At 40.9% G+C, this 23,618-nt stretch overlaps 1 protein-coding gene across 2 annotated transcripts in view; it reads left to right on the top strand.

The window, feature by feature from the left end:
- The window catches only part of LOC111982121 (delta-sarcoglycan), a 98,106-nt gene that overhangs the window by 7,776 nt on the left and 66,712 nt on the right, over nt 1-23,618 (top strand). For both annotated transcript variants that reach the window (XM_024013693.2, XM_070449386.1), the window contains exon 2: nt 5,507-5,692. In XM_024013693.2, coding sequence (XP_023869461.1) covers nt 5,507-5,692 — 186 coding nt within the window. The remainder of the gene's footprint in view (nt 1-5,506; nt 5,693-23,618) is intronic.

Genomic DNA, 23,618 nt, shown 5'->3' with positions numbered 1-23,618 from the left:
ACGAGTGATCATAAGGGTCCAGTGAGTAGAGGTTGGTTGGGGTCCCGGCGATTCAGACAGCTAGTCGGGCTATCGGTAGCAAGCTAGCATAGGATGGAGGTCTGTTTTTAGACACCTCGTGCGTTTCCGTCGGTAGATTAGTGGGGTTCCGTGTGGTCGGGGGATCAATCCAATTGGCAAAATAGATATAGTTATAGTGACCCAAGAAAAATTGTCCGATAGACTTATTCAGATAGCAGCCGATAAGACAGCTAACGATTAGCGGGCCCCAGATGAGCGTTCAGGTAACGTCGCGACGGAGGTGCCAGTTGGATAACTCCCTCGGGCAGATAACGTCGGTAGTCAGTCGTGAAGGCCCGGTGGGGCTCCGCATTGGCAGTATAACGGGTCCGGATAGGTGGTTGTAGTCCAGGAGTGGCTGAATGGAACTCTTCAGCTGGCTAGCTCCGGAATAATTGATGTTTCTCTGGGATTGACGTAAGCCAATAGTTACACGGGTAGCAGCTAGCTAGCTGCGAAATCAAGGTCTAAATGTCCAGAGCTTGCGGTTGAAATCCGGGGATATGGAGAAAAATAGGTCCGGTATGTTCTGGTCTGAGTCGCGTTCTACAAAAGTGGCGATAGATTATCGAGCTAAAGGAATAGCTGATGACCACAAACCGTGGTTAGCTGAAATACTAACGTTAGCCAGTAAACTGGCTAGCTTCTGGGTAGCTTCTGGGTAGCTTCAGGTTAGCTTCTGGCTAGCTTCTGGTTAGCTTCTGGTTAGCTTCTGGCTAGCTTCTATTGTGGATTTTCAAATTTGAGGTAAATAATATTTTTTTTTGTAATTGGTGAGGCGGGTTGCAGGAAAGCGTTTTGAAGTAGAGTTTTTGGAAAAGAAAATATATAAAAGATATGCGAAGAAAGGTGTAAATATATATATATATACGGGACACGACAAGACGAGGACAAAAGGACGTCTGACTGCTATGATGAATATGTATGAACTTTCCAATTTGTAAGTCGCTCTGGATAAGAGCGTCTGCTAAATGACGTAAATGTAAAATGTAATGCAATCTTGGAATTTAATAATTGAGTAATAGCGCTCACTGTTGCCCCTAGTGGCCGGTTTTGAAGGCATTTCCAGACATCCTCAGGACATGGATAGATGTCCAATTTCAAATTCAATCTTGAATGACCTGGCTACAGTATACTATAAAATGCTATATTGCACATGATCAAGGGATACTACAGTGTGTGGTGTAGTATTCTCCAGTATACTAAACAGTTCTAAAGTAAGCAATACATTATCAAGGGATACAGTGGGTAGTATAGTATCCTCCAGTATAATACAAAATTGTATAGTAAGTACTACACATAATCAAGAGATACTACAGTGTGGAATATAGTATTCTACAGTGTACTAAGTTTACTACAAAATTCTATAGTAAGTACTATAATATTCTATAGTAAACTGTATTATTTTTTAATGTGGGTTACTTGGGAAATATTTTAAGTTTTTATCAGGGTGCTCCTGAAAAGCATTGGGATTGTGTTTTTTCTAATTCTACTGTAAGCACTATGTAAATGCACACAGGGAAAAGGGAGCAATACTTGGCTCTTTGATTAATATTTTGTGATTTTAGTGGTGAGAGAACTAGTATGCCATCTGGTTAAAGAAAGCTTTCAGCTCCTGGTGTTTCATATTCTCTGGCTCCATGCTAACCATGTAATGTAAGAGATGGGCATGAAACAACAGTGGGTGTCTATAGCTATTTATAGATAGGTCATTTTTCTATATTTTTCATAACATTTTCATTTCATGTACTGTTTTGCATTGCGTGTACTGTGTACAATTTTGATTATAAGCTGAAATGTCTGTATACCGACTCCTGCAACATGTGTGAATGTCACAATATTAATGAGCAACAGACTCATTTCAATACAGCTTTCCACATCATAGCCCTGCTCCAGAGACTCTTCTTGGATGCAATTGTTGTACACTGTTCACACCACAGTCGCTGTGACCTGTTATTAAAAAAACTGCCACAGCGCTTATGACAATCTAAGGATTAAGGTTTTAACCTCTCACAGTATAGAGAGCAAGCGAGAGAAAAGATTCCAGCACAGAGAAATGCAATTTGCCATCACTGTCTTTTCTCAAGGGAGGGAGGCGATAGGAGGCGAGGGGTGTTGTGCGATTGACTCCATCTGACCTGTCACCACATTATAGGCTGATCTGTGGGAGGGTTTCTCTGCTCCATCTTTCTCTCTCTGCTCCTTTTCTCTCTCTCTCTCTCTCTCTTTGCCCATGTCTTAATCACAGTGGGGCGCTGCTCCTCTCAACCCCTAGCCAATGTAATTCTCCCCAAACATTTTTTTAAGTAGTGTCAATTTAAAGCAGATTGAAATAGTTTGGCTGAGATCTACTCTGCTCTGCTTGTGGTCGCTCAGATATGCAGCGAGACCTACAGTAAATCAAATAATATTATGGCAATTGTAGGGCTTTTTAACTTTGGTGACCTAAAAATCAATACATGAAGAGAAGTACATTTGGCCTGTACTGCAACAGTACTGATGTTTCTTCCCAAACTGGTCTCAGAGCATGTTGTATGATTCTGTAAGTAAATCCGAGATGCCCATTTAGTATGATATGTTACGAAATACAATTCGTATTATATGTCACAAATTTGCAAAACATACATTATGTTACAAATTTGCCAAAAGTACAATATGTTACGATTTTGTTAAACGTATGATAAGTTACGAATTCTAGTTAGGTGGCTAATGTTAGCTAGCTCGCTAAGGTTAGCTAGGCTAGGGGTTAAGGATAGGGTTAAGTTTAGGAGTTAGCTTAAAGGGCTAGGGGAAGGGTTAGCTAAATGTGTTAGGTTTAGGTGAAGGGTTAGCTGAAAGGGTTAGGGGAAGTGTTAGTTAACATGTTAAGTCAGAGCAAAGTAGCTAAAAAGTAGTAAGTAGTTGAAAAGTTGCTAATTAGCTAAATTGCTAAAGTTGTCCGTGATGAGATTCAGACTTTTAACCTTTGGGTTGCTAGATGTTCGCGTTATTAGGACGAGCCGCCTGCCCTACCACCCTCCTTTCTTTTTTTGCCTTAAGATATTTGTCTTATCTAACCATACCAAATGTAACATATCATAGATGTCGTACAGAATGATACGAAATTCTCTGAGACCAGGTTGTTCTTCCTTCTTAAATCAAGTTGAACTTGAGTCTTTGAATCCACTGGTATGTCACCCTCTGTTCTTGAACATGAATACATCATTTTTTAGGTTTGATCTTCAGAACGATTAACTTCAGTACATGGGCCCTGAGATCATCAGAACACCATTAGACAATGATGTTCAGAGGTATCTTATCTAATTATGTTGGAGGGCATTCTAAGCCAAAAAAAGCCAGGGAGGGACACACTTACACACCTTGCCAAGTTTCCTTAATCAGGTTTGTAAGCTGTTTGATAAGCAAGGAGTGGCCATTTTGAAAAGCTGGCTCTCCTAATGTATGTGTAAGAGACGAAGAACACAGAGCATGTTGAGCTCTTAAAGTATTCATTGTGCCCTGCAGACAGCAATGGTTAATGATGGGCTTCATTCACGCCTTCAGACCAGCATTAGTTAATTAATTCTGTTGATTGTGTAGCTGGAGCTCAGTTACTTATGACTTATTGAGAGAACACTTTGTTAGATTTGGAGCAGACTCAACACTCAAGTTGTTGACTGTGATTCTATGACCTTAAAAATCGGCATAAATTAGCCATACTTAGCTACTTTATGTAAAGTGGAACAGTGTTTCCGTGGAATAAGACAATAAGGCAAAGGAAAGAATATGGCGAAGATAGATGTTAGAAATGTTGTGAGGTGAAAATGAACATTAGGACTGCTTGTGAATGTTAATTAGTTAAAAGGGGCATATGGCACAATATTTTCTTCCCATAATTGTGCATATACAATACACTCCCCCTTAAATTTGGACAGAATGGAAAACTGGGGAAGAAGTTGACAGATTCTGTTACCCGATCCACATGTTGTTTATAAAACAGCGTAATGGAGAGATGCCCAGTGATTTGGCAAGAGAGAAGAACCAACAACATTCAGCAATGCTTGGATTACCTCTAATCGGAAACAGACTTTGTTTTGTGCCACTGTGCTTTCTTTAGGCTCCTAATAACAGAACAGAGTTCCCCCGTTGGACAGTAGCTAAATAGTCAGAGGAAGCTCTCATAGGGCAGTGCTCTGGTGGGCCTCCAAATGTCCATGTATTTTTCCTGGAGCATCAGTTTTTCCTTCTGTGCACCAGTCCCTTTATGGGTGTAAAATACCATGATTTAAACTGTAAGCTGACTACATTTTTCCAATCATACTGTATGTGGGTGTTCTTCCCCATCTGGAATGTGTGGTGAGAGATGACGCTGTTGACTCTGTGTATGAGTTGACTCTGTGCTAACTCAGTGTGTAATACGACATGAGGTTTATGTGGCTGATGTACAGTAAGATGACACTCCAGGGGGTCACACAAAGTTCTGATTTACCGATGGCCTCCAACAGGGTTATGGTTAATACTCCAACAGTGATGTTTTACAGAAATACAGTACTGCTGTGTGTAGATCCTGTCTCTCGCTGTCTGTTTGTTTCTGTACTGTATATTGTGTACACACCACCTGGGGATGCTTACAACTGTATCCACATTCATTTTTGTTATATCACCAGCCCACCTGGTGAGAGTCACTGAAAGGAACCCTCTACCTCCTATTGTAGATTGTGTGTTGCTCTTGTGTAGTGCACTGGGGGTCCCCAGCACTAGTTCTAGAGATCTACAGTGTCTGCAAGCCTTGGTTCGAGCCAGTACTAACACCCCATATTCAATTAATCAAGCTCTTAGTCTGTGTATGTACAGTTCTGCTCTAAACTCAAAGTTTACTTTGGAAAATGTAAGATTGATGCCAATCTGGAGATGTGCATTAAGTGATAAACAAAAGTTAATCGAATGTAATTGAGTATTTGGTCCTGTTTGAAATGCAACAGTAAAATCAAATGTTTTGCTGACTGGTTTTAGAGTTTTCACAGGGGCTGTCTCGTGTCATTTGTTTCAGTTAGCGGTGAATGTGTGTGGTTGTCAAATGTGATTGGCTTTGGCGGCGAAGCCAGCCTCTCCTAGCACTGTAGACAATAAATTGTATTTTGTACAGAGTTATAAGGCTATAATTATGGTGCTTGAAGTGAACAATGTCTTCTCCCACTTTACAGGCAGACAATTAGAATCATCATTATTAATGGACACTATCAGCACATCAATGGTGCAGAGAGAGAGTAATGGAGATATAGAAAGCTTAAGGGACAATGAGTTAGGAATCAAACTAACTAAACTGTATTTTATTGTGCTCAAACTCAATGGCTGACTATGGCTTCAACAGTAGGGCCAGAATGTACACTTTTGGGAGTGTGATAGTTTCAGAATACATCTTCTTTACTTTCAGGAAGTCACTTATCCTCTTCTTCTTCTCTTGCAGATGACCCAAGAACAGTGCACTCATAGGAACAATGTCCAGAGCTCAGAGAAACCACATGTGTACAAAGTGGGGATTTATGGCTGGCGGAAACGTTGCCTTTACTTCTTCGTGCTCCTGTTAATGATCCTGATCCTGGTCAACCTTGCTTTAACCATCTGGATACTAAAGGTCATGAACTTCACCATTGTAAGTCCTCCTCCTTACCTGCGGTTTACTTGGGATTTGCTTTTATGACTGTGCTCTAGGGGAATTGATTATTGTATTTGCTTAGAAGTTTGCTGGAATAATAGGGGTTTTCTCCATGGGGGGCTATAATGACAGGCCAGTAATTACAAGCTGTGGCGTTTTAGCCCGCCGCCTTAATTTTCCCTCACAGTGGTCGATCTGCTACGGTGTTAGTCCACGTAGCTAACTCCATGCTATCGGTCTCTTTCCTCCCCTCCTCTCTCCTCCCCTCCTCTCGCCTTCTCTTTCTCCCTTCCTTCCATCCCTGCATGTTGTTAGTTTCCGAGTACCCCACTGTTATTTTCTTCTCTACCTGAGAGAGTTCAGTTGAGGGCATGTTTAGTATTCAAGTGCAACCGCCTCAAGGTGCCCGTCTGGAACCAATGACACTGTCACTTCCTGCACAGTAGAGAGGTGACATCAGCACAGGATAGGGGTGATGTCAGCAAAGGAGAGTGGTGACACCAGGGCCATACACTACATTAGATTACGCATGTGTACCATTCACCTCAATGCCATGTCATACAGTACTTAGCACTAGACTGTAGAGTTTGACATACATTTCCACTGTGTTTCTCTGAATATCTGGAGTGTTAGTCTGGAGCTCGAACCCTTTGAGCCAAGTCGTTTGAGGCTGCTTTTTGCTCGATAATCCTCAGCGATGAGTCAGATACTCATATCAAGGCAGTTAACACACTGTTCCTAGGCCATCATTGAAAATAAGAATTTGTTCTTAACTGACTTGCCTAGTTAAATAAAGGTAAAATAAAATAAATACAAATACTCAAAGCAATTTGGATGTCTGGTGTGTCCGACTGCATATGTTCTAGACGCTGAGTGGCTATATTAAGGGTCCTAACCTTTATCCAAATAGATCCAAGTGGGATGTGATATCATGGTGAAAGTGATCCAGCTAAATGCCTGCATAAAACTTAGATTTTACCATCATCCTTGTAGGGAAGAAACTACAGCCCCTTTAAAAGCTTCAAACATGTAAGATCAAATATCTATCTACATTTTTGCCGAAGCTACATTAGTTCTACAGCCTATGAAACAGTCCACAGTCCACTGTCTCCCGGATAACCCCTAGTAAGATGTTGCTGTCTCATGTTCCTTAGACGGCCTCAAGGACATAGATTGTATGGAGAGTGATTGAGGACAGGCCTGGAGATCCATGGATGCAGAAGAGCAGGTGTCTGCTTTTCAGATTTATGTTGCATTTAATTGCTCCGAAGCCCCACAGTACTGGATGACATGTCAAGGATGGGTTTGGATTAAATATTCAAAGTCTTGAGTTACTGTGAAAATGAATGTGGAGAGGAGGTGGGTGTTGAAGGGACACACACACACAGACATGGGAGAATGGTTACACACTCACATACACAGGCCTGCAGTGCAGATTCACAATTAACTCTTGGGGAGGAAACAATAAGTGTCAGTTGAGAGACTGGAACTGGTTGTGTTTAAATGACAGAGTTGGTGAGGTCTCTGCTCCCCTTCAGGCTGTCTTTTTACGAGTGTTTAGAAATTGCAATTCTGTGTCTTATAAGGACAGCAAAGGAAGTAGCTAGCTGGAGTCAGAGTCCAGTGACAGAGCAGGCTTGATGCCAGACCAAACAGATTCAAACATTAGGCCATGTCTCCTCAGACTCCCACTCTACCTCTGAGACCTAGTGCTTGTCTGCCAGCATTTAGAACTCCTCGTTGTGTTAAATGGGGATGTTCTAATGCAAGTGAAACTCTGGTCTAGACTAAGATAGATTAAGGTGTACTGTGCACTCCTTGCCAATGCAGCACAAAATGACAAAGTTAATGGGGAAACAGAGACAGATCTATTGGCAGTAGTCTTATCTGGGTTGCCCCGGTTAAATTCATCACATTGTACTGTTCTGGAGTGGACTCATAAGGCAAACTCCGCTAACATCATGTGTCAGCAGTAATGGTAATTAGCAACACTATCCTTATTCCGGGTCTGCCTGTAAAACTCACTGTCATACTGTTAAACCTTCCTCATTAAGAGCAGGAAGAGAGATAAGTGGGGCAAACCGATTCAGACTGTGTGCCCGGAGTCTAACCTTAAAGCATTGGTGCATGTCAGAGACAGACGAGCCACGCATGGTTACAGGAACCTTGTCTTCTCACCAACCACCTCTACTTGCTGCTGCTGCATTTTTTAACTGTGGGCAGAAAGGTTACCCAGCATTTTGACCTGAGAGTCAGAGGTAGTCGTCCTATTCAAACACAAGCCTGGCTGCTCTGGGCTCCATGCCAGGCCACCCTGCTCTGCTTGCCCTGACTGGGAGAGTCTGCTCTCTAATAGGGTGGATAGGGGCCTCCCTGGAGCAGCTGCTCCAACCACACCTCCCAGCCATAGCCCTCTTTCTGGGGAGTGGATCACCACTCTGGGGACACTAATCTAGGGCCCATGCAGGATGGAGCAGCAACAGCCCCGGTTAACGCTCCACAAGGCCAAGAGACAAGCCTTTCTTGTCTGGCCAGATACATGCTGTATCATTCTCATCCCCAGTCCATTTAGCCATTCCCATGTTTTTGTGCCACCACCTCAACACCCGTTTGATTAGCACAGCACTCTCTGATGAAGGATAGAGGACATGGACAGAAAGCCTGGCATATTCACGATTCACCAGTATCACCATTGACCTGAGAGTCAGAGGTAGTTCTCATTGTTCAGAAGTGAACTTTTCCTTTAATCCCCAGTACTTGACACCAGCCATTACCGAGTCATCGCCCATCTCTGTGTTTTCATTGGTGCTGCTGGTGCTCTCAGGCCTGGACTGAGCTAAGCGGGTCTGTCATATAAAGGGGCTGTGGAGCTTGTTTTTCTGTTTGTTTATGGCAGGTGGTGACGGACCACGGAGGCAGTGCTAGATTTCTGCCAGACTGAAATGTTTAAAATGTTCTATTAACCTCCGAGAGAGGCTGTTTAATATGTCAGTGTGGCAAATTATTTTTTTATCCCTCGTCTCGGTCCACTCTCCACAGTCGTTCTCTCTGCTCTGTACTATCTCTATCTATCTCACATTCTCTCTGATACATTTTCTCTCATCATGGTACAGCACTGCAGTTTGTCTCTAAGCAGCAAGTCAGAATTATATAACTCATCTTGTGTTGCTTTCACTGGCATCAGCAGAAATGTCTATGCATTACACTGTATAGTTTTGTTTGTAATATATGTGACTCACCACCTGGATTCGGTCTTACGTAGCAAATTTAGAATTTCAGTTTTTTTTACATTGGATAAAAGTAGAGACTCAGAGCTACAAAATTATATATCAACACAACATTCTTGAGGGACAATGGGAAATTAATTCTACTTAGAAAGTTGATACACTTGTAAACTCACTTTTTAGAAAAGGGCCTTTGAATGTTTTGGTACCTATTAGAGCTCTCCTTTGTCTACACCCACTCATCATTGTTCACACCCTCATAAGCCAGCCCCACCCATCTCTATAAGGATTCACATGAGGTCATGTGCTAAAGACTAAAAGTGGTAGTAGCCTACAATGGGGGAAAAATCCAGGTAAACAGAAAATGTCCAGATAAAAATATTTTATAAATATAAGATGACGCTTACCCAGATACACTTGTCTAAATTGATGTGAAAGAAATGCTATAACCCCCAGCCACATCCACTGGTGGAGAAAGTACTCAATTGTCATACTTGAGTAAAAGTATAAATAATTTCAAATTCCATATTAAACCAGACGGCATTATTGTATTTCAAAAAATTGAATAATTAACAAATAGCCAGGGGCACCTTACACCTTAGCCAAATACATTTAAACTCAGTTCTTCACAATTTCTGACATTTAATCCTAGTAAAAATACCCTGTCTTAGGTCAGTTAGGAACACCACTTTATTTTAAGAATGTGAAATGTCAGAATAATAGCAGAGAGAATGATTTATTTCAGAATGTATTTATTTCATTACATTCCCAGTGGGTCAGAAGTTTACATACACTCAATTAATATTTGGTAGCATTGATTTTCAATTGTTTAACTTGGGTCAAACGTTTCGGGTAGCCTTCCACTTGCTTCCCACAATACGTTGGGTGAATTTTGGCCCATTCCTCCTGACAGAGCTGGTGTAACTGAGTCAGGTTTGTAGGCCTCATTGCTTGCACATGCTTTTCCAGTTCTGCCCACAAATGTTCTATAGGATTGAGGTCAGGGCTTTGTGATGGCCACTCCAATACCTTGACTTCATTGTCCTTAAGCCGTTTTGCCAGGGCTTTGGAAGTATGCTTGGGGTCATTGTCCATTTGTAAGACCCATTTGCAACCAAGCTTTAACTTCCTGACTGATGTCTGGAGATGTTGCTTCAATATATATCCACATAATTTTTCTTCTTCAAGATGCCATCTATTCTGTGAAGTGAACCAGTCCCTCCTGCAGAAAAGCACCCCCACAACATGATGCTGCCACCCCGTGCTTCACGGTTGGGATGGTGTTCTTCGGCTTGCAAGCATCCCCCTTTTTCCTAGAAACATAACGATGGTCATTATGGCCAAACAGTTCTATTTTTGTTTCATCAGACCAGAGGACATTTCTCCAAAAAGTACAATCTTTGTCCCCATGTGCAGTTGCAAACCGTARTCTGGCTTTTTTATGGAGGTTTTGGAGCAGTGGCTTCTTCCTTGCTAAGCGGCCTTTCAGGTTATGTCGATATAGGACTCGTTTTACTGTGGATATAGATACTTTTGTACCTGTTTCCTCCACCATCTTCAAAAGGTCCTTTGCTGTTGTTCTGGGATTTATTTGCACTTTTCGCACCAAACTACATTCATCTCTAGGAGACAGAACGCATCTCCTGAGCGGTATGATGGCCGCGTGGTCCCATGGTGTTTATACTTGCATACTATTGTTTGTACAGATGAACGTGGTGCCTTCAGGCGTTTGGAAATTGTTCCCAGGGTTGAACCAGACTTGTGGAGGTCTACAATTGTGGAGGTCTACAAGGTCTTGGCTGATTTCTTTTGATTTTCCCATGATGTCAAGCAAAGAGGCACTGAGTTTGAAGGTAGGCCTTGAAATACATCCACAGGTACACCTCCAATTGACTCAAATTATGTCAATTGGCCTATCAGAAGCTTCTAAAGCCATGACATCATTTTCTGGAATTTTCCAAGCTGTTTGAAGGCACAGTCAACTTAGTGTATGTAAACTTCTGACCCACTGGAATTGTGATACAGTGAAAGAATCTGTCTGTAAACAATTGTTGGAAAAATGACTTGTGTCATGCAAAGTAGATGTCCTATCTGACTTGCCAGAACTATAGTTTGTTAACAAGAAATGTGTTTAGTGGTTGATACACTTAGGTTGGAGTCATTAGAACTCGTTTATGTAAAATTCTGACTTCAACTGTAGGTATCAAAAGTAAACCATTTCAACGTCCTTAAGCAAACAAGACGGCACAATTGTATTATCTTTTATTGATGGATAGCCAGGGGCACACCAACACAGACATAATTTTCAAACAAAGCATTTGTGTTAAGTGAGTCTGCCAGATCAGAGGCAGTATAGATGACCAGGGATGTTCTCTTGATAAGTGTTTGAATTGGACAATTTTCCTGTCAAAATGTAACAAGTACTTTTGTTGTCAAGGAAAATGTATGGAGTAAAARGTATATTATTTTCTTTACGAATGTAGTGAAGTGAAAGTTGACAAATATAAATAGTAATGTACAGATACCACAAAAAACGACTTAAGAAGTACTTTAAAGTATTTTTACTTAAGTACTTTACACCACTGCCCAAATGCCTTCACACCAGTACATTAGCATACTTTAAATACTGCTACACATGCACTTATCACATAGTATTCCATACATACGTTAATTTAAGGCCATGCAACCTGAGTTGAAACCTGAGTGAGATGCACATGTACAGTACATAAACAGATGCATGTGCTATATATTTAAGTGGTGGAGACTTGATACGGTCACATGATATTGTTGTGGTATGTCACAAAATCATGTTACGACCAAACATATCAATATTCTGCTAAGTTGCTAAGTGGATGGTCTCTACAGAAGGTGTAAACGGTACAGCCAAATGGTTACTCACATAGTAGCAATATCAGAAATAGATAGTGTCAATATAAATAAAATATACAGGATGTACAAGAACAATAACGATAGTGATAGACGAGGTAGTTATATGCATACAATCAGGGGTAAAGTGGCTGAGCAGCAGGATAAAAAAAAATAGCAGCAACATGTGAATAGAGGCACTGCAGATAGTGCTGATGACTGGTCCGTCCAAACCACGCATGAACAAGTGAATCTATATTCGGAGAGTCTGTTTCTGTCCTGCCCTTGACTTTGGTGCAGGGCACGTGATGCCCATAGCCTCTTCGTTGCAAAACTCCCTGATCTTGTTAAAAAGATAAGTTTGTCTAGCTGTGTCCAGTCCAGGTGGTGCTTGTACAGGCAGACCATCTATGGGAGGAAGGATGTCAGCGTTGCGCAGCAGCTGAAATCTGGTCCCGACAGTCCGAACGCTCCTTGGCGACAACACCAGGCTCCGGAGCATTGAAGCTGTAAAACAGAGAATAACAAAAAAAATTTAGATAAGAATAACCTCATAAAAATACAATCATTTTTTACCTGAAGAGCTGGTACTGCATGATCTGTGGCAGCGGCCTGAAGTACGGAGTCAGGTGTTGTTGCCAGCCATAGCTTTCCACCAGCACCGTACCATCCTCCAGTCCAACCAGCTGTGGGATGTTAACCCCTGTACTTCACAACACCAGCAATCTCAGACAAAGTGTTTACTCTGGTCTTTCTGAAGCGCTGCTTGATGAGGCCAAAGCACAAGTCAGGGGCAAACTTGGTGTGGCCTGTGATCAGGAAGTGAAGGTCCAGATTGTGGTGGAGCTTGTGCATGATCCACCAGGCACAATACCAGAGCACAAACTTGTTCTTGTTTTGGCCACTGCAGTTATCACAATTCAGGTCCACACGAGTTTTCCCAACTCCGTATTTGGTGAAGAAATAGTGCATATAGATAATGACTGTGCTGCTGCCATTGCTTGCTTGGGCCAGCTCTCTTGTTGATGACTGTATGACTGGTGGATTAGAGTCAGGCGTGTTCTACTGATTAATGCTGAAAGACAAATTCCAGATACAAGTATTTTAGCATTATTATACAATAGATGCAAAATGGCATTCTGAGACCATCACTACACACAGTTCATTCAGGTAATGTTAGCTACTGTAGCTAGCCAGCCATCTAACGTCAGCTGACTAGCTAACAGCAAGCTTTAACTAGCAATACAAACCGGTTGTCATAGTTAGCTWAAGTTAACCAATATGTTCAATATTAGCTAGCTAACACAGGGCTATAACTAGCAATGCAAAATGGCATTCTGAGAAAACCTCATTAACATTACACACACTTCATACACATAAGTTAATTTTAGCTAACAAGCCAGCCACCTAACCTCAGCTAGCCAAAAGCAAGCTTTAACTTGGGATCTTTTGTTTAGACATGTCTTGTTAACGTTAGCTAGATAGCTAAAAAATGAATTATAATCCCAATCCATAGAGTAACGTTACTAGCAATACAAACCAATTGTCATAACAAGCTAAAGTTAACCAAATAGCGTTAGGCTCATTGTTAGTTAGCAGCCATCGAACTCCAACTGGCTGGCTAACAGCAAGCTTTAGCTTGCAATGAAATCAACTTTCGGACAAAATTACAAATATCTGAATCTGTAGCTAGATTCTTACCTGTATGGATGAAAGTTTCATGGCAGACTGCAACCCCTTTTATAAGACATCCTGTGTGGTATCCGTTTAGTTTGCATAGCTTGTTTGGCCCGTTGTGTTCCACTGATTTCAAAACRTGTTATGAAATGAGAGAGTCAGCATTGCATGGCACGATCTTTGTCTAGAAAGTAGTCCAGAAAGTAGTCCATCACAACTTTTTCCCACTGACCTTTGTCGATAGCGCCCGATAAATTCAGGGCAGCAACATACTGTATTTGCAGTTCTCCATGGCTAACCTAATATCTTTTTTAAAAAAAAATGCTGTAGAAATTATTTACGCATTACGAGCAGCTCATTTTATAGACACAAGATGCAACACCGACCAATCCAAACTCATCTCTCGGCATGTCCAGCCCACTTATCTCAGMCAGTCATGGCTAGCGGGAAGGTTGCTAACTTTTTCTGTGGCTAAACCAGCTATGCTCGTAATTTAACAATTTTATTCGTACAGTATTTACAGATTTGATATTAAGCCACATGAAAGTTCACATGTTCGAGAAAATCAGTTCAAAAGGCTCTCCTGTGAAGTTGTGACTTGCGACATACGCCTAGTGTCACGATCGTCATAACTGGACCAAAGCGCAGCGTGATCTGGATTCCACATATTTTATTACTAGTGAAACTCAAAGCAAAACAATAAACGAACAAACGAAACGTGAAGAAAATGCAGTGCTCACAGGCACTACACAAAACAAGATCCCACAAAGGGGAAATGGCTGCCTAAATATGATCCCCAATCAGAGACAACGATAAACAGCTGCCTCTGATTGGGAACCATACCAGGCCAACATAGAAATATAATTACCTAGATGACCCACCCTAGTCACACCCCGACCTAACCAACATAGAGAATAAAAAGCTCTCTATATGGTCAGGGCGTGACACCTAGTTTCTTGAATCGGAACACATATCTGTAATTACATATACAACAAGCTGGAAGGCCACGTCTGTCATCATGTTGGTTTACCTGACAAATACAYAGACATATGATTATTTGGTACTCTGGTCCTCACAATCAAAATCAACTACAGCATGACAGACCTGGCAACATTTGTTTCCACAATAAGATCTTAGGTTCTACACATAGGTGGTTCATGAGACGTAGGAAATGAATTGTTGAATAAATGCAACCCATTCATCCATTCAACAAATTTTTCTGCTAAATAATCTCTGTCAATTATTTTTCTTCAATATTTGAGGTTCATCAGCCACCACGGTAAATTGAACAAACAATATTGTTTTGTCTCTTAATTTTGTTTATTTGTACACATAATAAATTATTTTACATTTTCATAAAGAAATTCCTCATGTGACTTTACTGTCTGAATGTTGCAATCACAATGTATCGATGTACAGCCGGTGGTGATAGACATATATTGCAGCAGCTGCACACACAATGAGGAAAAATAACATTGATGAGCTTTGATTGTCTGACTCCCCTTAGGGTTTAAATGAGTTAAGCTAAAAGCTTCTTCCCTTTCCATCCCTGTGCCAACTGGATAGTTGTTTTTCCATGCAGAGAGGCCTCTGTCTTATATGAATTGGCCCACTTTGAATCTAAACAGCCCATTCTCTCCCAGGCAGCCTCCAGATTGCTGGATTCACTGCCTGTTTAATTCCCAGTCTGTTGATGATGTGTGGCCTACTGGCTGGCTGGCTCTCACTCTGGACAATTAAGTCTCACTACACAGAAACAGCACGGAAAGGTCAGAGACAGAGAGCATGGAGAAAYATGCCAGCTTGTTTTTCCACCATTCAAATGTAATTCATTTACAAAATGTAGAGCAGAATGGAGAATGTGCTGGAATTGGATTTTGTTTGGAAGTGTGGTGGATCAGCCTGGCTTCAAAGATTAGATGTAAAAGTACATTTGTGGCACTTAAATTAGTATGGTATGTTACGTTTGGTATGGTTACATAAGACAGAAGGTTACTTAAGCCAAAAACAATGGAGGTGTGAGGGATCAGCCTGGCCTCAAAGACTAGACATAACATAGTAAACATAAAACAGAAGGTTATTTAAACTAAAAACAAAAGGAGGGAGGCTGGTCGGAGAGGATGGATGGGCTCAAACACTAGATGTAACATAGTAAACGTAAATCTGACACTCAAATTAGTATGATATGTTACATTTGGTATGGTTACATAAGACAGAAGGTTAGTGAAGGCAAAAACAAAAGGAGTTGTGAGTAATCAGCCTGGCCTCAAATAGTAGCATAGTTACAAAGGAGGGAGGCTAGTCAGGGAGGATGGATGTATAACGCAAACGTCTAGCAACCCAAAGGTTGCGTGTTTGAATCACATCACKTACAACTTTACCTTTTTAACTACTTTGAAACTACTTAGCATGTTAGCTAACCCTTCGCCCAAACTTAATCCCTATCCCTAACTCCTAACCTTAACCTTAACTCCGAACCCTTACCTTAACCCATAACCTTAACTCCTAACTCTAACGCCTAGCTAACGTTAGCCACAACAAATTGGAATTCTTAACATATCATACAAATTGGAATTCCTGACATATCATACGAAATGAGTGATGGACATCCACAAATGAATACATACTGTACCATACGAAATGTAACATATCATAGTAAAGATACGTATGTTACCACTACCCCTGACTCCAGTTTAGAGGGATGTGGGGGGAGGGGGTGTATTGTAAGCCTACATGCACACAAGCAACTATCTGTTACTGCGTCCATATTAGGACAGCATCACCTTACACCACCTCTTTCTCTCCCCTGCCTCTGCGCTATAAATAAAGAGTGATATACATATAAAGATGCTGCATGCTTTTAGTCTCCTTCCTTCGCTGTGTCATGGACCCTTATTAGAGGTTTCACATCGTTCTTGGTTTCTCTTTGAAAATACCTAAATGTGCATAACACAMTTTGGTTGTTTAGAGTGGAATTTCATTCTATTGATCAAGTTGTGGTTTGTACCAGTAGATAGATTATAGTATATAAAAAGGCAGGGGAGAGGAGGAGTGAAAAGAGAGGGAAGTCAGTGTCTCTTTGAAATGGAGATCAAAGACACTAGTGGTCTATCCCTGSGGATTGTACTACAGTGGTGCCCCTGTAGTAGCCGCTGGTTGGGAAAGTATCAGGACATTTCTATACACTTAGAGCTAGTGTCCCTCTGGACTACGCGTGGTTAGCTCTGGTCCTCTGTGCCTTGAGTGTCTGCTGATTTCTCCTCTGTCGGCACCAGTGGTGTAAAGTACTTAAGTAAAAATACTTTAAAGTACTACTTAAGTAGATTTGGGGGGTATCTGTACAATACTTTACTATTTATATTTTTGACATCTTTTACTTTTACCTCACTACATTCCTGAAGAAAATATTGTACTTTTTACATTTTCCCTAAAACCCAAAAGTACTCGTTACATTTTGAATACTTAGCAGGACAGGAAAATGGTCCAATTCACACACTTATCAAGAAAACATCCCTGGTCATCCCTACTGCCTCTGATCTGGCGGACTCACTAAACACAAATGCTTTGTTTGTAAATGATGTCTGAGTGTTGGAGTGTGCCTCTGGCTATTCGTATTCAAAATAATTGTAATTTWTTTWTWTTTTATTATTAGCATTTATATCCAGCCAACCTTATATGTCATTCTAGTCAAGGCTTTTGGTTATTACTGCACTCTACATTCAGGGTGGTAGTAGATATGATTGCGGTTATTCTAAATAAAAAAACATGATAGCAGTTATTATTATTTTTCTACCTAATGCTGCACTTTGTCTCAATGCCAAACACTTGCTCTTTGCAGACTTCCTTAGATAGACACTTTTCCCCAATTGATCTGAAGTAAATATCAATACTAGCATTCACAGATCAGAGTGATGTTACTTGTCATTATTTCTTGCCTTGCAGGCCATTCTCTCTCTTTAAGCTCACTGCAGGGGCCTTGAAAAAACAAGATGTGCAGATCATTGACAAATCTACATGTTTTCAAGACAAGGGAAATCTATTTCAGATCTTCTGTCTACCCCCTTTCTCTCCTTCTCTCTCCCTCTGTCTGTCTCTTTCTATCTGATGATGGGATTCACTTTTTGATGACACAGTATTTGCTATTAACATAATAATAATACAAATAAAATAATATGTGAAAAATGGACATGAATATATTTTAGAATTAAAAATACTCATCCAATTTAGTTTTAAACAGCCTTGACAATACTGTAGATTCCCAGTGAATGCTAAGGATGCCGCTTCTGATATGGCATAGCCGGAAGGTTATGGTTTTATCATGGGGAGAAAATAAGCAAAATGTAGAGATCAAAACGTAGACAGGAGATAACTCTGACAACTTGTCCCAGTATATAGGGCTGACTCGCTATCTTCGGGGATGGGAGATAACATTGGGGGAATGCAGGACTATTCAACGTACTACCTCGACGAACTAGTCAAAATGAAAAGCTTTAGAATCTCAGGCATACATTTTATTTATTCAATTGACTCTACTCACTCCTACTCATACTGTACAGAATAGACTAAAAGCAATTCTACTGTATAGGATGTTTAAAAATAAATAAAAAATGTGATCCACTTTCTACCATGTGGCGCCACACAATTACCCTTGGGGAACGATGAATAACTAAGCAGTTACACAGATTAAAATTCCTCTACAGAGTCTCTGTTTGGATGGGGATGGTGTATAATAGTGGAAATGCAAGACATCTCCCATGTGAAATCAACATTAGAGCCAGGATAAAGGAGTGCGACAGGCCTGAGTCTCTAGCTCAACTTGATCAGGGGAGAGAGGAAGAATTGCAATTGGTTTCCAATCCCCCAAAGCAGAGAGAGAGAGAGAGACCCTTCCCTATACCTACTGTACACACCTTGTACTACACAATCCCCCAAAGCACCGCCGCAACGAGTTATATTTTACAGCAAAGGCTGCAGCAGAAGTGAACTCCTTTGTTGGCGACTCTCATCCGTGTGTGTGCGATTGGCTGGTGGCTCCATGGGGAACTCGTGAAGGCTGTCATATTTCTTCTGTGGGAAAACTTGTTTTAACCTGTCTGAAGGCTCTTATATATTGGTTCACTTATGACATTAAAATACATTTGTTCATTGGGCAGAATCTTGAATAAAATGCTCTGCATTCGTTGCCTTCCTTTTAGATAAAGCTCCGCCTTATCTTAGCTCACTGGTCACCATAACAACACCCACCCGTAGCACGCGCTCCAGTAGGTATATCTCACTGGTCATCCCCAAAGCCAACACCTTCTTTGGCCGCCTTTCCTTCCAGTTCTCTGCTGCCAATGACTGGAACGAATTGCAAAANTTAAGCTCACTGCAGGGGCCTTGAAAAAACAAGATGTGCAGATCATTGACAAATCTACATGTTTTCAAGACAAGGGAAATCTATTTCAGATCTTCTGTCTACCCCCTTTCTCTCCTTCTCTCTCCCTCTGTCTGTCTCTTTCTATCTGATGATGGGATTCACTTTTTGATGACACAGTATTTGCTATTAACATAATAATAATACAAATAAAATAATATGTGAAAAATGGACATGAATATATTTTAGAATTAAAAATACTCATCCAATTTAGTTTTAAACAGCCTTGACAATACTGTAGATTCCCAGTGAATGCTAAGGATGCCGCTTCTGATATGGCATAGCCGGAAGGTTATGGTTTTATCATGGGGAGAAAATAAGCAAAATGTAGAGATCAAAACGTAGACAGGAGATAACTCTGACAACTTGTCCCAGTATATAGGGCTGACTCGCTATCTTCGGGGATGGGAGATAACATTGGGGGAATGCAGGACTATTCAACGTACTACCTCGACGAACTAGTCAAAATGAAAAGCTTTAGAATCTCAGGCATACATTTTATTTATTCAATTGACTCTACTCACTCCTACTCATACTGTACAGAATAGACTAAAAGCAATTCTACTGTATAGGATGTTTAAAAATAAATAAAAAATGTGATCCACTTTCTACCATGTGGCGCCACACAATTACCCTTGGGGAACGATGAATAACTAAGCAGTTACACAGATTAAAATTCCTCTACAGAGTCTCTGTTTGGATGGGGATGGTGTATAATAGTGGAAATGCAAGACATCTCCCATGTGAAATCAACATTAGAGCCAGGATAAAGGAGTGCGACAGGCCTGAGTCTCTAGCTCAACTTGATCAGGGGAGAGAGGAAGAATTGCAATTGGTTTCCAATCCCCCAAAGCAGAGAGAGAGAGAGAGACCCTTCCCTATACCTACTGTACACACCTTGTACTACACAATCCCCCAAAGCACCGCCGCAACGAGTTATATTTTACAGCAAAGGCTGCAGCAGAAGTGAACTCCTTTGTTGGCGACTCTCATCCGTGTGTGTGCGATTGGCTGGTGGCTCCATGGGGAACTCGTGAAGGCTGTCATATTTCTTCTGTGGGAAAACTTGTTTTAACCTGTCTGAAGGCTCTTATATATTGGTTCACTTATGACATTAAAATACATTTGTTCATTGGGCAGAATCTTGAATAAAATGCTCTGCATTCGTTGCCTTCCTTTTAGATAAAGCTCCGCCTTATCTTAGCTCACTGGTCACCATAACAACACCCACCCGTAGCACGCGCTCCAGTAGGTATATCTCACTGGTCATCCCCAAAGCCAACACCTTCTTTGGCCGCCTTTCCTTCCAGTTCTCTGCTGCCAATGACTGGAACGAATTGCAAAAATCGCTGAAGTTGGAGACTTATATCTCCCTCACTAACTTTAAGCATCAGCTATCTGAGCAGCTCACCGATCGCTTCAGCTGTACACAGACCATTGGTAAATAGCCAATCCAACTACCTACCTGATCCCCATATTGTTTTATTTAAAAAATATATATATTTTGCACATCAGTATTTCTACTTGCACATCATGATCTTCACATCTATCACTCCAGTGTTAATTTGCTAAATTGTAATTACTTCGCTACTATGGCCTTATATATTGCCTTACCTCCTTACTCCATTTGCACACACTGTATATAGATTTTTCTATTGTTATTGACTGTACTTTTGTTTATCCCATGTGTAACTCTGTGTTGTTGTTTTTTGTCGCACTGCTTTGCTTTATCTTGGCCAGGTCGCAGTTGTAAATGAGAACAATTCTCAACTGGCCTACCTGGTTAAATAAAGGTGAAATAAAATTTAAAAAAGAATAAATAAAACAGGGTTGGGGCGAATAACTTAAATCTAATTCATAAGCCTACCAATACATTCATTAATACACAACAAAGTTATTTCAATCTTGTAATAATACATTTTCTTTCAATTTGCTCTATAAAATCTATTTATCAATATAATAAAACTAGGCCCATTATATTTCCTTGAATAAACCTAGCCTACTCAAAACGTCATAATTGGCTTTAGCAAGGGCTGTACAAATTCATACATTTTCAGCATTATTGTGATGAGTTTTTAGGATAGGCAAATTATTAGATATTCTGCCCAGCTGTTTGTCGGCAGCACACTAAATAATTCCATAGATTTGAGGAATTTTAGTGATCAGCACCAATAGCCTATGTAAAGTCTGTATCAATAGGCTTACAGTTGTATTCTAAAAGAAATAAGGAAATATGATTGACATGCGCTGCACATAGGAAAGTGTCCAGACAACTATGAGCTGATTGACCAGTAGGCTAGGTGTGATCTGATCTAGTCTAATCAATTATCTGAATACAAAACCCATCAACCCCCTATGAGCCATCAGCAGGACAAAAGTATTGCTCAGTATATGAGATGGTGCACTATTAACGGCAGCACCACTTAAAACTGTTTTCATTTGCACACAAATCCAAAACGATGTACGCGATTGCAAAATCGAATGCTTCTTACAGAAATATTCACCTAACATGCGTGGTTCTTCAATAGGCTATGCATCATGCGTAGGCTAATGAACCTACAGTATACTTGTTGGGAGGGCATTTGGTATCCAGCTGTTTAGTTAGGCCTAGTGATATTGTTGACCATCAACTGATCCAGGATTTTTTTTCTGAATGACAGTCAAGTGACAAACAAATGTTGTGATACACTGTAGCATGTCATGCAAAAAAAACGGTATTCGGGAAAAATGTCCAGAATATGTTGATGTCTCGTTCATTGCGCAAGTGAAGACAGTTGTGATCCGTGTTGGATCTAATCCAACACCCCTACATTTATGTTGATTATCTGCTATTGTCTGCTTGATTTACAGCTGGGTCTAGATGATTTAACAGAGAAATAATCAAGGTAATGAGATAATGTTTTCATATGTTTCTATGTGTTGGACAACAATGTAGGCTTCTGTGCACAATTGCCTACCTAGTCTATTTTATGACACCCAACATATTTTCCATTCTATTATTCAGGACATTTAATGATAACAAATAGGTAAGTTAGTGGGCTTATAAATCAAATCCAATTTTATTGGTCACATACACATGAATTTCCCGCGCTGCCTTTTCAGCGGAATGTTGTCGAGGGGTTCCGCTAGCAAAACGTGTGTCCTAAAAAGGTTGACAGTCTGATGGCCTTGAGATAGAAGCTGTTTTTCAGTCTCTTGGTCCCAACTTTGATGCACCTGTACTGACCTCGCCTTCTGGATGATAGCGGGGTGAACAGGCAGTGGCTCGGGTGGTTGTTGTCCTTGATKATCTTTTTGGAGGGCAGGTACCTTGCCCCCGGTGATGCGTTGTGCAGACCTCACTTCCCTCTGGAGAGCCTTACGGTTGTGGGCGGAGCAGTTGCCGTACCAGGCGGTGATACAGCCCGACAGAATGCTCTCAATTGTGCATCTGTAAAAGTTTGTGAGTGTTTTCACTGACAAGCCAAATTTCTGCAGCCTCCTGAGGTTGAAGAGGCGCTGTTGCGCCTTCTTCACCACGCTGTCAGTGTGGGTGGACCATTTCAGTTGGTCCGTGATGTGTACACTGAGGAACTTAAAACGTTCCACCTTCTCCACTACTGTCCCGTCGATGTGGATAGGGGGGTGCTCCCTCTGCTGTTTCCTGAAGTCCACRATCATCTCCTTTGTTTTGTTGACGTTGACTGTGAAGTTATACTCCTGACACCACACTCCGAGGGCCCTCACCTCCTCCCTGTAGGCCATCTCGTCGTTGTTGGTAATCAAGCCTACCACTGTTGTGTCGTCTGCAGGGACTCCGATCCCTTTAATCATAGAGGCTGCTATTGTTACAATGTTTCCATTTCTTTTGTCATATTTGCATTTCTTTTATCATGTTTCTATTTATTTTGTCATGTGGCAGTCTATTTTGAATTGAAGCGCACAAATGTCGGCCTTTTACCAGATCCCAAAATCTTTGCATGAACTGTTTACTTTCATAAATTCGGTAGTCTATGCTAAAAAATATACTATAATATTTTGCCTATATTAACAAAGGTATTTTAGGCCATAGCCTAAAGAACAGCTACATGATTTAATGAAAAGCAGCAAATAAACACAGCATTATTTCACATTCTTTAATAAAAGACTCATAAACAGAAACAGGCAATAAGCTACAGCTCGCTTCACAGTTTTACTGCCAAATAGGCCTACAAGGAAACTCGATGTATCTCAACAACGTAGTAGAGCAGCGTAGTACATTCCACAAAAAAATGTGATCGACAAAAATACACGTAAGCCCCACTACTCTCTTCTACACTGCTCTAGTTAATCATAGGTAGCGATATAAAGGTCACCTCCAATCAATTAAAAGGTTATCTCTAGAGCTGCAAGGCCATGTTCGAGTCCGGAGGGAGCATACATTGTCATTGACACATCCCTGCTAAAATAGACAGGACAATCTATACTGCACTATTGGCTATAGCTTTCTTAACTGGGTCCAAGGACAGTGCAAAATATCATTGCTCAATAGAAACATACAGCGAAATGTTCTGTAAAATATCTCAAGAAAATTGCCTGTTTTTCAGTGTTAGACAGAGGATGACAAAGAGAGAATACTTTTTTTGACTGGGGGGAGGCACCATAGCAGTCATATTGAAAAGGAGCACAGAGAGTGAATAAGAGGCTTGCCTTTGTCCAGTGTCTCTGCAGTAGGGGAGTAAAAAGCCTTCCCCACTCTGCTGTGGCAGAATCTATTAAGACC

The sequence above is a fragment of the Salvelinus sp. IW2-2015 genome, linkage group LG20 (assembly GCF_002910315.2).
Source record: "Salvelinus sp. IW2-2015 linkage group LG20, ASM291031v2, whole genome shotgun sequence".
Classification (NCBI taxonomy): domain Eukaryota; kingdom Metazoa; phylum Chordata; class Actinopteri; order Salmoniformes; family Salmonidae; genus Salvelinus; species Salvelinus sp. IW2-2015.
Note: the sequence above shows the minus strand (reverse complement) of the source record. Positions and strands in the feature narration are given on the sequence as shown.